This window comes from Anabrus simplex, chromosome 7 (genome assembly GCF_040414725.1).
Source record: "Anabrus simplex isolate iqAnaSimp1 chromosome 7, ASM4041472v1, whole genome shotgun sequence".
NCBI lineage: Eukaryota > Metazoa > Arthropoda > Insecta > Orthoptera > Tettigoniidae > Anabrus > Anabrus simplex.
In genome coordinates, this window is record NC_090271.1 from 1,835,191 (window position 1) to 1,849,293 (window position 14,103).

General features: G+C 35.9%; 1 protein-coding gene across 1 annotated transcript in view; it reads right to left on the reverse strand.

Annotated features, from left to right (window-relative positions):
* spd-2 (spindle defective 2) overlaps positions 1-14,103 on the reverse strand; it is a 740,229-nt gene that overhangs the window by 357,937 nt on the left and 368,189 nt on the right. The window contains exon 13 of the mRNA XM_067150605.2: positions 6,456-6,581. Coding sequence (XP_067006706.2) covers positions 6,456-6,581 — 126 coding nt within the window. The remainder of the gene's footprint in view (positions 1-6,455; positions 6,582-14,103) is intronic.

The window sequence follows — 14,103 nt, forward strand, 5'->3', positions numbered from 1 at the left end:
GAAGATTAGTGAATTTGAAAGACGTATGTCTCAATTCCAAGGGCGCCTGGAGGAAGCTCTAACTGCTACTACTAACAATGCCACTAATCCCAAAGAGTTGGTACGTGTGCTTGAAAGTGACTTCCGTGACTTTCGAGAATCTATTTCAGCGGAAATATCCGATTTGAAGAGAAGTATAAGTGAAATTGAACAGCGTCTTGAGATACAAGAAGCATTGTCAGATGAAGCGGCCCAATACAGCAGACGCAATTGTCTCCTGTTGCATGGTGTTAAGGAGACTGCTGATGAAGATGTGTACAGCAAGGCCTTGGATACCATCAGAGATAAACTGCAGATTGACCTGAATATTGAGTGCATTGATCGATGTCACAGATTAGGGCGACAACAGAGATCGACTGCTGATGTGGTGACTTCAGGAAACAGGCCAATTATCATAAAATTTCTTAGATGTCAACAACGAGATAGAGTGTGGCGCGCTAAGCGGCTGCTAAAAGGCACTAAAGTTCTTATTACTGAATCTCTGACAGCTACAAGGAAGGAGATGTTCCGCAAGGCACGTGATATATTTGGAATGCGTAACACCTATACGCAAAATGGCACGATTATCGTCCTCACAGCCGATGGAAAGAAGATGCACTTAAACACTCCTGCAGAATTAAATTCTTTGATTAGACGGATAGGTGAAAGCACGAGGAAATAATTATGATTGTGTTCTTGTTATTGCTAATGTATACTAGGCCAATTCTATGTTTTAGGTTAGTTATGGTTAGTAAGTGTGTGTGTTTGTGTGAATCAGCTGGAAGTTATATTTTATGCTATGTCAAGGTAAGCCGCTATCTGTTTATTCTCAACTTCTGCCTGAGGATTTAAGTATAACAACGTCATTCACTTCTATTGCGAGCATAGACTTGGACACAGACACCACCCCTCCTTTCTCTTTGGCACCGACTTCTAGTTTTACTCCTCTTGCCCCTCTTTCTTCCCAGATTCTCTCTTCAGATCTATCTGTTCGCAGTATTTTAGAAACGGAAGTGAAAGCATTTCCACGCGCTTTGTTGTGTGCTCATGTTAACAGCCAATCTGTTGTAGCTCACCATGATGAACTGAAAGCTATATTTGAAAACAGTTTATTTCATATAATTGCTGTAAGTGAGAGTTGGCTATGTAGTTCAATTCCTTCCAGTATGGTTGAAATACAAGGGTATCGTATTCATCGATTTGATAGGATGAGCAGGCGTGGTGGTGGTGTTGCATTGTTTTGTAAGCTTAATCTCAGGAGTACAGTGGTAAAAACTTCTACCACTACTACAAATCCTGTTCCTGAATTTGTTGAAATTATTATAGACACTGTTAAAGTACTCATTGGGGTTGTATATAGGCCTCCAAATCCAGGGGGCATTGGTGAGTTAGAGGACGATTTAATGAGACTTTTACCATCTTATGAACACGTGATTATACTAGGCGACTTTAATACAAATTTGTTAACTCGGACTAGTGAAACAATACGTTTTCGAAATATTTTTCTCTCCTGTGACATGACAATATTGCCCTTGGAACCAACTAACCACGTTCATACTTCTACCGTCTCTTCCGATTCACTGATTGATCTCATGATAACTAATAATCCACACAAGGTTCTTAAACACGGTCAAATACCTGTTCCTGAAATATCAACTCATGACCTTATATACTTAGCGTATTCGCTAAGAGTTCCTAAATATAGGTCGAAATACGTGACTTTTAGAGACTTTAAAAATATAGATTTCAATCACCTAAAAGAAGATGCATGCAAATGTCCTTGGGGTGATATAATACTAATGAATAACATAGATGAAAAACTGGAAAATATTAATTCTCATATTCATGGACTTTACAATAAGCATGCTCCTAAGCGCTGTGTGAAAGTAACACGGCCGCCCTGTCCGTGGCTGACAACTGAAATTAAATCTTTGATGGCTCAGCGTGATTCGTTATATAGACGTTACAAACGAAATTTATCAGCTGACACATTTGAACAATACCGTGTACTGCGTAATCGAATTAAACAAATTATCCGCAATAAGAAATTTGATTACTTCCGGCGTCTCTCCAATAATATAAACGCTGGTAGTACTTGGCGACAACTTCGTTCATTAGGTATTGGAAGGCCTCCTGTGAACCATGCTAAACCAGAAATACCGGTTGATGATATTAATAGACACTTTTCAACAGATGTTTTTACTCCTGAACACGATATAGTGCAGGCCACCATCAAGTCTATAATACGACAACAATCATCTGATCGTCCATATTTCGAATTTCGAACTGTTTCAGAGTCTGAAGTGAGACGAGTACTGATTTCAATTAAATCTCATGCAACAGGGGCTGATGAAATCCCTATTTTCTTTATTACTAACATTATGGATATAATATTGCCGGTTATTACTGACTTATTTAATGCATGCCTCTCCCGTAGTTATTTTCTGACAAAATGGAAAGATACGCAAGTTGTCCCAGTTCCAAAAAGGTCGCCAGCTAATGTAGCATCCGACTTTCGTCCTGTATGCATTCTTTCAGCACTGTCTAAAGCTCTAGAAAAATTTATCTATAGCCAACTTGAACAATACCTGGAAAAATATTCTCTGCGTGACCCCTTCCAATCTGGTTTCAAGAAAGGACATAGCACAGGGACGGCACTGCTAAGAATTACAGACGACATTAGACGAGCTATAGATGAGCGAAAAGTGACTATACTTATTCTACTTGACTTCAGTAGTGCGTTTGACACAGTAAATATTGACATATTATTAGCGAAACTACAAAGATTTAATCTGAGTCCCTCTGCTATTCAGCTCTTTGCTTCGTACCTCTCCAATCGGCGACAACGTGTTGTCATAAACGGCACTACCACAGATTGGAAGACGAAGCAAACAGGTGTCTCACAGGGATCCGTGCTTGGACCTCTTCTGTTTACTCTATATATCAATGATATATCTTCTCAGTTCAGTAACTGTTAAGTATCATTTATATGCAGATGATCTACAAATATATTATCACTGTAAAGCTATTGAAATTGAGTTTGGAATTCATCAGATGAATTCCATTTTAAATCTGATTAGCTCCTATTCTAATAAGAATTGTTTATTAATTAATCCTAAAAAGACACAAGCGATTATAATAGGGCAACAAAGGCAGTTAAATATCCTTAATAAGAAATTATTGCCTTCACTTTTGCTTTGTGGTGTAGCTATACCATTTCAGAAGTCGGTAAAAAATCTTGGAATTATCATATGTGACACACTAGATTGGAGTGAGCACATAACAAGCATCTGTAGGAAAATTCACTCGTCACTTCACCCTCTCAAAACTCGCCAATCACTTCTTCCACTAAGCTTGAAAATTAAACTTATAAAGACCCTCATATTTCCCATACTTAATTATTGTGATATTGTAATGATAGATGCCACCATGGAACAGACACTAAAATTACAGAGGGCAATGAACTCATGCATTAGGTTTATATTTTCAATTAAATTTTCAACTCATATCTCCCCCTATTATGAACTTCTCTCCTTCTCATCTTCACGTTGCTACTCTCGTATTTCGTCTGCTGAATGAAACTAAACCCCCGTATTTATCCTCAAAGTTTAATTTACTCTCCTCCTCTCATGAACACAACACTCGATCGACTACGACACTCTCAATTCCTGCGCATCGCTCATCTTCATTTAACCGCTCCTTTCAAGTGTCTGGTGCAAGGCTATGGAATTCCCTTCCAGTTAGTGTTAGGAATTGCACTTCCTTAGCTTCTTTCAAGCGGTCTTGCCGAGATTACCTATTAAATGTATAACCAGCTTGTATGAATGGCAGTATGAATGGAAGAATGAATGAGGTTAGGATTTATATTTTGTTAAATTATTTCATTATTCTGTTTTATAAAGTTTATTAGATATGTGGTTATTTCATTAATCTGTTTTATAAAGTTTATTAGATATGTGGTTAAGTGTAAGAGAGGGCCGTGAGCCTTAACTTCGCCACAAATGAAGGCATGAAATAAATAAATAAATAAATAAATAAATAAATAAATAAATAAATAAATAAATAAATAAATAAATAAATAAATAAATAAATAAATATTCATAGATTCACAATTAAGTATTTATTATTTTACACCTAGTTGATACAATGATTGCTTAAGGCAATTTAATGGTTAAAAGTGGTACATGTTTCGTATATTATCAACATCTTCAGCCACATACCACTTTTAACCATTAAATTGCCTTAAGCAATCATTGTATCGACTAGGTGGAAAATAATAAATACTTAACTGTGAATCTATTGAAGTGCGATACGGACCATGAAGCTGATTTTATGTAATGATATTCATAGGTCGGTGTGTCGTTTGCAACCTTAGTAACAATACTCGATCACTAATTGGAACGAAATCTAAAACTGATTTTGCAATCATTGATGACACAATAATGCTAACTCCATACCTGTGGTTAATATCATCTCCCCCTGAAAAGTACAAGGATCCTTCCTTCATAATCTGATTCCCTGATCCAGGCCATCTTACTTCACTTAACCCAAGAATGTCAATTTTCAGCCTTCATCTTTCTGCTTCCACGTTTGCAAGCTTCCCGGTCATATATAAGCTGCGTACATTCCATGTAGCAATTCGAACTTTGTTGTCATACACTTTGATCTTTCCAAAACTGTCGGGCTTTCTAACCACAGCAGCGTTCAAAACATTCCACCCTGGAGATCCGAATGGGGAAATAGAAACTCAGGCTAATAGTTTAACATTAAACAGAGGCATGCCATATGAACTCAAAGGGATATCCTTCAGGATCTTTAATGCAGTGGTTTCCCGTTGCCTTCTGCATCCTAATGCCGTTGACCAGTTGAAGGTTCATCCGCCTTTTGGGACCATTTCCTGTCCCAAGGACAATAGAGTGGCCTAACCTCTACCCGCTCATCCACCCTCTAGGAGACTGTTGGCACTTTATAGAGGGTATCTTCTTATACCGGAAGATACTCTGTCATCTTCACACTACCCTATACAATTTCCTTCTCGTTCTCTTGCGGCCGTTATCATTTAGGTACCACAAGCTCAATTTTCTTAGTTGATTTCCTAATTTAGTTATTCTTGCTAAGACTGAACAGAGGAACTTTGTTAGCTTAAAGTACAGGAGTATAATTTCAGCTACACAGTAGTATTCTAAATAATTGGAGGTTAAGTCAGTATTCCATCTTTACAACACCATAAGTTTATTGTCTATTTATTTAAACAACATTATTAACTATAAGAGACAAGTTTCGTCTAACTTGTAGACATCATCAGCCATAAGAAGAAAAACCCACCATGCTAGCTAATTACTCTTTGAGAAGCGAGAACGCAAGTAATCAGATGTGCCACAATCTTCCTTTTTTTCATTCTTTTGTTTTTATATCGTAAAAGCTTGATTAATTTCAATTTTTTCAATTTTTATAATAATCTTTATTCTCATTCTAGGGCCGTCCACTGTATTTTTACGTACGTCAAACGATCTGATATTCCACCTAGTTTTAATAAGAAATATCAACCTTGCACCAATGTGACGTTCTTTACATCTTCTCACTGGATTCCCTACACATGCTCGTTGATCGTCTTTTTTGCTACAAATAACATTATGCACTTCATTATCAGCTTTTGCCGACGCACCTGAATGCTGCATGTCAACGGCACCCTCAAGAAGAACTTGAGCAACAATTTTTACTGTATCGTCTTATGTGTATGATTTTAATTTTGTTCAACAGCTTTTGAATGTTCGTACTTGGAACAATCTGGAACATACTCGCTATTTTGGTTGACGTGTTCGGAAACCCGATTTATTTTAATGTGTTGTTCTGTCCTTGTCTTTTTTTTTGTGCTTTTTCTTAAATATCTTACAGCTGATGATGTCTACAAGTTAGACGAAACATGTCCCGTTATAGTTAATAATGTTGTTTAAATAAATAGACAATAAACTTATGGTATTGTAAAGGTGGAATATTGACTTAACCTAAAAGTATACGTACGACAATGCAGACTTTACGATGAAATTTATTTTATGTAATATATTAATTTATACGACAACTAATGATTATATACAAATAATTCGAGGACTGTAATCAGAATCAATTGATTGATTTTGGTATTTTCAAGCAGATACTTCACAATTTATCAATCATATTTCCTTTTCATGAATAAATATTAGTAAATAAGGTATACATTAATATCATTTATAGCTAGTTGGAACAGTACGTTTGGTAGAGACATCCATCAATATATTTTTTTATTGAATAAATGCATACTTGCCTATCTGCATCATCATGAATCCATGTAAAAATTTTAAAAAAAGAAAAAGGATTTAACAAAATTAAATTTAACTTCGATATTTATCCTGAGATGCGTACCGACCCTGGCTGGAGTTTGTACTGGGTTGTTAACATACCTTGGGCAGCAAGCTCACGATGTGCAACAGGCAAGGAACGTTCTTTACATCCTTGGTGACGACGTCTTGTAGTCTGATGTTAGTGACCACAGTTAGCTGGCCATGGACGAGGGGCACCACTAAAACCTGACACATACAGTGGGTCATGAGTAGAGCCCGGGAGTTGAGGCTAAAGCAGGCAGACAAACATTTAGGAAATAGGCAGTAAAATAATAAAGATGCTATAAGGTAACACACTTCCCCCGTCTATCATCAGAAGAGCCAAGTATTACTTACCCCAATGGTCGTGGTCCTTACTTTTTTTTTTTTTTTTTTTTTCCAGTGTTACCAAGTTGTTGTTCCTCTCAAAGCAATAACCACCACCAACAATTTTACGTAGCAAGGACGACCATTTAGCTTGTGGAGTTTTCAGTATGTTATGAAAATATTTATGTAAATGTTATTTTTTATCTATTAAATTAAAATTAAATTTTTGTTTCTTATTAATACAGTGCATCATATTTATATATTTCTTCTTTCCACTGATTAATTTTAATACATAAATAACAGCATAAAATATGTACAACTTAAAATCAGCCAAAAAAAAAAATCAAGAGTACAACTAATATTAAAAGTGGAAGCTAAAAGTTTAGCCAGTTATTAAAATTCGGGACATAAAAATGTGAAAAATGATACAATGTATAAAGATGCTAATGGAAACACTGTCAATGATTAAACTATAATCTTGTATTTCAGTATCTACTGACATTTCCTGGCAAGGTTTCAGCCAATAGTATTACCTACTGGTGCTAAGGGCCACTTACAATTTTTCAACTGATGCTTCTGTCTCACTTCATGCTGACGAATTTCATCAGCGGCCTTGGACATATTGTATTTATGACAATCATGTTTATGCTTGTGTTCACGCCCTCATGTCGTTGGCTTTATATTATTATCACTTTGGTTTTCCACTAACATTTTAAATGAACTGTTTTAATTGGAATTTTAATGGAAGAAGTTTTAGTTACGTTATAAATCTCATATTATGTTCCGTATTGCTGCGTTGAATTTTACGTATTATTTTTAAACTTCTAACTAACCACTTGTTACCACATTTTAAAAAACAGGACATTCGCAAAAAACTATACAATTTGTACCTCTTAAGTATAAAAACAATCAGGATCCTGATCCATCTTTCTTTTAGGTTTGAGGTTTTTAGGCTGATGATGCCCTCAGCATGGGTGAAACATGCCCCTGTATGTAATATCTTAGGAACTATAACTTAAATTTAAATAAAAAACACTTATGTATTGAACAGGTGAAATTTTTAATCTAATATTATTTGATTAGAAGTTTTAGTCTTCGACAAGATTATAGTTTAATCACTGACAGTGTTTCCATTAGCATCTTTATATATTGTATCATTTTTCACATTTTTATGTCCCGAATTTTAATAATTGGCTAAACTTTTAGCTTCCACTTTTAATATTAGTTGTATTCTTGATGATAGTTTTTAGGCTGAAGATGCCCTTAATTTAGGGCGAAACATGTCCCATTTAACTGTGAGTCTATTTATGTAACCACTATAAGTGAAAATAGAAGTATTGAATAGGTGGATTAAATTAAAATACCCCGGGGCTTGACGAAAATAATTATACTTCTGGGCTACAAAATACAATAATTCATGCTTTAAAAAGGATACTTCAATTAAATCCTATCTACTTACACCATAGGCCAATGATTTTTAGATGAACATAACAATCAAGAAGAAATCTATGTTAAACAGCAGGAGGTGTGCTGAATATTAGTTTGGAACATACAGTACATAACAGGACTTCCTTGATAAATTAAGCAGATATACAATAAATGAAAAAGGCTTTACACTACAAATTTTTTTTAACATAACACAGACAAGAAATAATATAATACACAGTGCAAATCACACACTAGTTCGACTTTAGTCATAGTTGAGGCCGTTTTAGCTTTCTGCAAAAAATTCTTGAGAAAATGTTTTCCAAAGATTCATTAGACATTGATGATCTGAACTCTGTTCTATTTTTCTTCAGAAGGCTGAAAACACGTTCACATTCTAGATTGCTTTGGGGTATGGTGAGAACAGAGAGCATTACTCTAGTAATTCGTTTATACTTCAGAAGTCCATCGGCTCCATGAATTCTTGATAATTGTGACAACTGGAATCTCTTGCAACATCTTGATTTGCAACCAAACTGTCATCTACCTAAAGAGCTGTGAATTACCTCTGAAGCTCATTCACCACTTCATCTGTAGTTTCATTCTCTTCCTTGCCTAACATATTAGGAAACTTTTCCAAGAAAAACCGAATGGGAAAAAACTGTGCATCTTCAATTTTGTCTAACCTAGCAACTTGAGCAGACTAACACTTTATTCTTGAGTGAAAACATGTTCATGATGTAGTCACAGGCAGTACAAAAGTAGTTTCTCACTGATGAAACAAAAGGGATTTATGTGTATCCTGAAGATCACTATGTTCGAAGTTTGAATGCCAATAACTAACTCATCATCACATCTTTTAGATTTTCAATAAAGTACTGTTTCTTATTGGATTTTTTCATGATAATCTACAACGTGAATAAAGCGCATGAAAATGTCCGAGAACAAATGTCTTGATATCTACTGAAACATAGGAAGGAACCTGGATCACTGAACGTCACATAAAATGATAAACACTCAAGGCAATCAAACACTTCATTAAAACATGTCAAAGCACACAAAGTCTTCAACCATAAAATAAACACAACGCCAACCTCGTGAACAAAGAATATGCACATGGTAGAAAACATACACACACACATGGAACTAACATAATTCTTTATAATTTAATGGGCTTCACTAATAGTGATACACCCAGTCACTGGAACGAATGTAATTAATCCAACGAATACAGGAAAGTGCGAAGCACGAAGTTATAACAAAAGAACTAACAGTTCATCAAAATATGTCATAACCTTAAAAGGCCAAAACATTCGAGGAAAGCCAACTTCGTGAACAAAGAACAACGCTCATGTGTCAAAGAATATAGGTTAAATCACAACAAGCGAACGGAGCGGAACAAAGAATTTGCGGAGCAGAACCTGTCGACACTTAAGATTCACAGTCAGACCGTTACCCTGGCTTTAAATTCAATTCCAATAACGAGACAAACATCACACGGTTAAAAATACCAATCATATTGAAGAATGAGTTATTGACTACTGTGGACTTGCCTTCGACCAAGACCAACTCCAATCCTCAGGCCGTAATATTAAAAAACATGGTGGCCGAAGTAGTCGTATTGCTGGTATTGGCTAACACGAAAATATCACGTACGTATTATATAAACGGCGGTAATTTAACATGATAAATGTAACATGGTAGGGAAAATCACTTTTACACACATGGAAACGCTTCGCCAACAAGTACGCACCACATATAATCAACTAGAATCACATAATATTCTAATAGAGAAGAGACAAACAAGCTGATTATTTAGAAATTTCAATTAGTCAAATAACGTTTCCTCTTAGATTTCACTTCGCTGGATAGATTAAAACAGATGATAAAACTGTTAAAATTATATTTATAACATCATCTTGAATGTTTCAAAATAAATTAAGCTGCAAAATTCCTCGATTAATTCACTCTCAAGAGAACTATGAAACAATATGTAGCCTTAGTTTTGAAGTGGTGGATAATTTCTTAAATTCAGCACCCAATGAAAGGGAAGTATACCCAAAATAATGTTATTGGTTTTAGGTCACACTAAATACATTTTTTACGGTTTTTTGAGACGGCGAAGTGCCAGAATATAGTTCTGCATTGGTTCTTTGACATGCCAGTAAATCTACTGACACAAGGCTGACGTATTTGAGCCCCTTCAAATATCACCGGACTGAGCCAGGATTGAATCTGCCAACTTGAGTTCAAAAGGCCAGCACCTTAATCGTCTGACCACTCAGCCCAAGTACACCCGAAATGACTATGTTAACTGAATGAACGGCCCTGGTAATGTTAACATAACATTGGCATATGGCATAGCAGCACTTCACACAATGATGGTAACGTTCAGACAATAAAGATATAATAGGTTTTTACCCATTAAAGAACATGAGTGCAAAATCTCCATTGACTCTCAACATTGATATTTAACCACACGGGTGAGCTTCAGTTCGGCGTAGTCTGCTTGATAACAGATAACCACAGTTTGAACCGGAAGCGTTAGTAGTGTAAAACCCTACGTTACAAACCCAGCTAATCCCTCCAAGTCACTATTACTTCTGCGTAACAGTCACAGATTGCTCCATTTGTCACACTTATAAGTTTTGTTATACTCTAAGATCCAGCCAAGCATTTCTGCAGGCAAAGCACAGATTATTGTAAAATACACTTGCATCCAAATCACTCGACACTTTGAAGCACATAGACACTGACGGAATATCACAATATCAACTATATTCCATCTAAATTAATATTTTTTGAGGAACACAAATAGTTAGGAATTAGAGAAATGTCTTCCCTAACCTCAGACTTATTCTCAAAATGATGTATGCATACTACAGTTTTGTCATCCACTTCAAAATAATCACGACGTATATTCCTAATACATTCCTCTCTTAATGTTTTATTCCTTACGAAACTTAAGAATAATTGTATAAGAGGCATTGCCGTAGTTAGACTAAAACCTGGTCCACCTGGTGAACTCATGTTCTTTAATGGGTAAAAACATGATCAAAACAAGCACATTCCCACATTACTGCATATAATTACAGATCCCAAGTGTCCACTGACTCATGAATACACACGCCCACTTATATTCTACAAAGAAACTAACATTCATTGTCAACTTTCATGAAATTAGACTGACTATATACGATGACGGCAAACCAAAACAAACCCACATTTTCAACATTTCCGGCTACTCGATTCGCCATCTTTGAATGATCGAGAAGAGCATTAAGGTCTGAGCAAGACCAACTACAATACCTCAGACCTCAACCAAATTATCAAAATTGTCCATAATGACAGCAACTGGAGTGCTAGCATGCATTTGTTTTCATTTGTGTAAGTCATGTTGTTACCAAATATTTACAGAAATTTGAATATTATTAATCGTACATTATATTTATTTATAGTCTTAAGAACGTTATAGATCCTCTTTCAGTTCCATAAGGAGCTATTTGTTCTGAAAGAGCTTATTTATTCCAACAATATCGATGGTGATTTTAAAGTTGATTCTTGTGTTCTTCTCTGCAAATATTTTCTTTATTTTTAGTTACCTATGCAATATGTTTATAGTTTAATGTGCTGTGTGCCTGGATATAAGTAAGAGGTAGGACACAAGAGTCAGTGTTCCCATTTTCGAACGACGTAGTATTAAAGCAAAATTGGGTTAAGAGCATTCGTAAGGAAAACATTGAACCAAATGATAGGACTAATAATGTTGTGTGCATTAATCACTTTTGAAATCAAATTTATTGTTAGGGAAGATATTATATACCCATAGAATATTGTGATCTAATTTGAGTGCCACCTAAACTTCCGAAGTTAAACTAATTATGCCTATCTAGCATTTGCCCTGTCAGTCAACGTACCTTACTACAAAGAAAATTAAATCAGTCCCGGAAAGACCTGGAAAATCTTGACCAAGATGAGTTTTAAGGTGGTGAGTGCTTTAGATGGTCGAGTGTATCATACAAATATCACTCATACCCACTCAACAATCCAGGTGGATTTTGGAGGGTTGAAATTTTGTTGGAGGAATTTGTGTGCGTGTTTTACACAATGGGCTGTGGTTGATGGTGGTGTTGCATAGTACGAGGGAGAGTCCATAAATAAGTCACAAAACAGAATTGAGGCAAAAATAATCAAAGTAACTTTCTGACATTTATTTCACTTTTCCATATATTCACCCTGTACATTCAGGCACTTATCTCATCTCTTTACAAGTCCTTGAAAGCCAGCAGCAAAGAAATCCAAAGGTTGTTGTCACAGCCAACGTGTAACCTCATAGATTACGGCATCATCTGTGTTAAAATGACGGCCAACCAAATGATTTTTTAGGAGCCCGAACAGATGAAAATCACTGGGGGCTAAGTCAGGACTGTACGGTGGATGTCCCAAGCGCTCCCCATCTTTGATGCTTTTCCTTCCATGGTTAAACTTCTGGATCAAATTGAACACAGCTTTCCATGAGAAACAGTTTTCACCATAGACGGGATGCATTTCTTCTGTGGAGTCCTTTGGCCCACAAAAAAATGCACAAATGCACGCTGTTCATCTCGTATACAGTCATGCAACACATGTCATCGTGCACTAACAGCCTCTGACTGACTGAGTGCCTGAGAGATATATAAGTAATAATAATAACAACGTAAACGTTGTTGTTATTATTATTTATATATTATTCTCAGTTCAATACGGACCAAAAACATGAAATTCATAACCATCAATGCCTGAGAGATGTCGTACGACAAGCATACATATGCTGCCATCTGCTGGCAAAACTTCTATGCGTAATTTCAAATGGTATAAGGCACAAACGTTTGCGACTTATTTATTGACTCACTCTCGTATTTCATGTAAGGTTAATAATGTTCTTTGTTGAAATCTATATATCTTATTTGCTGACCAGAGTTTCACACGTGAAATATTTTTATACTCTGTCTGTTTCAACCTGACGTTGATACAATAATTCTCCCTTTGTTATTTTCTCCTCTGAAATTACATTTAGACATACAATACGCGATAACACAATGTCACAGGTGAACATGTAGTGGAAGTAGAAAGTGTTTTTTGAAGACTTTATTTGTAAAGTATGATATAATGTTTTATTTGTAATGACCTAACCTGTACTGTGCAATATTTGTAACATATGTATTTGTAAATAGTAGTATTCAGTTCTATATTTACTGGAAGTATCCAGAAACTTTTGTTACATGAATTTTTGAACAGGGTGTATTGCCTTTTGTTGGTTAGGTATTCTAGAATGTATTTTCCAACTGTTCTGGAAATAGAAGGTTCGCAATCGCGCATTCGAGAATGTAGGTTAAGTTCGCGACTAAAGTTGGAGTTGTGATTGGTGAACCTAGGAGGGGATGGGCGGACTCGTGCATTCTGATTTGCTACTCCAAGGCCAGGGTTTTACTACATATAGAGAGCGAGGCAGTGTTCGTAATAATTCGGTCTGTTTAGTCTGTCTGAAGTTTTACGTCGTGTGCGATGCTTCGCTACCGGGATGGGCCACCTTCGGGTAAGTACTCTTGAATTCCTTTCCGGCTAAAATTTCCGTAATGTTCGGTTGCTATGTCGTATAGGAGTCTGCCCTAGCCTAACACAGATTTGCCAAATTAATTATTCATGACGCCTTAGCTTTTCAGCTGGGCTTGCCTGTTTGTATTCGAGCCATTCCCATTTCTTATTTTACTAACTATGTAGATTGTAATTTAATATATTTAACTTGGGGTTTGCATCTGGTAGTTCAGAGTCACTTGATGTATGCTAGAGTTTTGAAGAGTACGTTTCCTTCACTGTATATTGCATTGTACAACTGCTTTGGTAACTAGATGTATAGTTGATTTGAAATTTTGAATTTGCAGAGAAGCATTATCTAAGAACCTCTACGTTATGTGTATCAGAGCTTATAGTTCGTAAG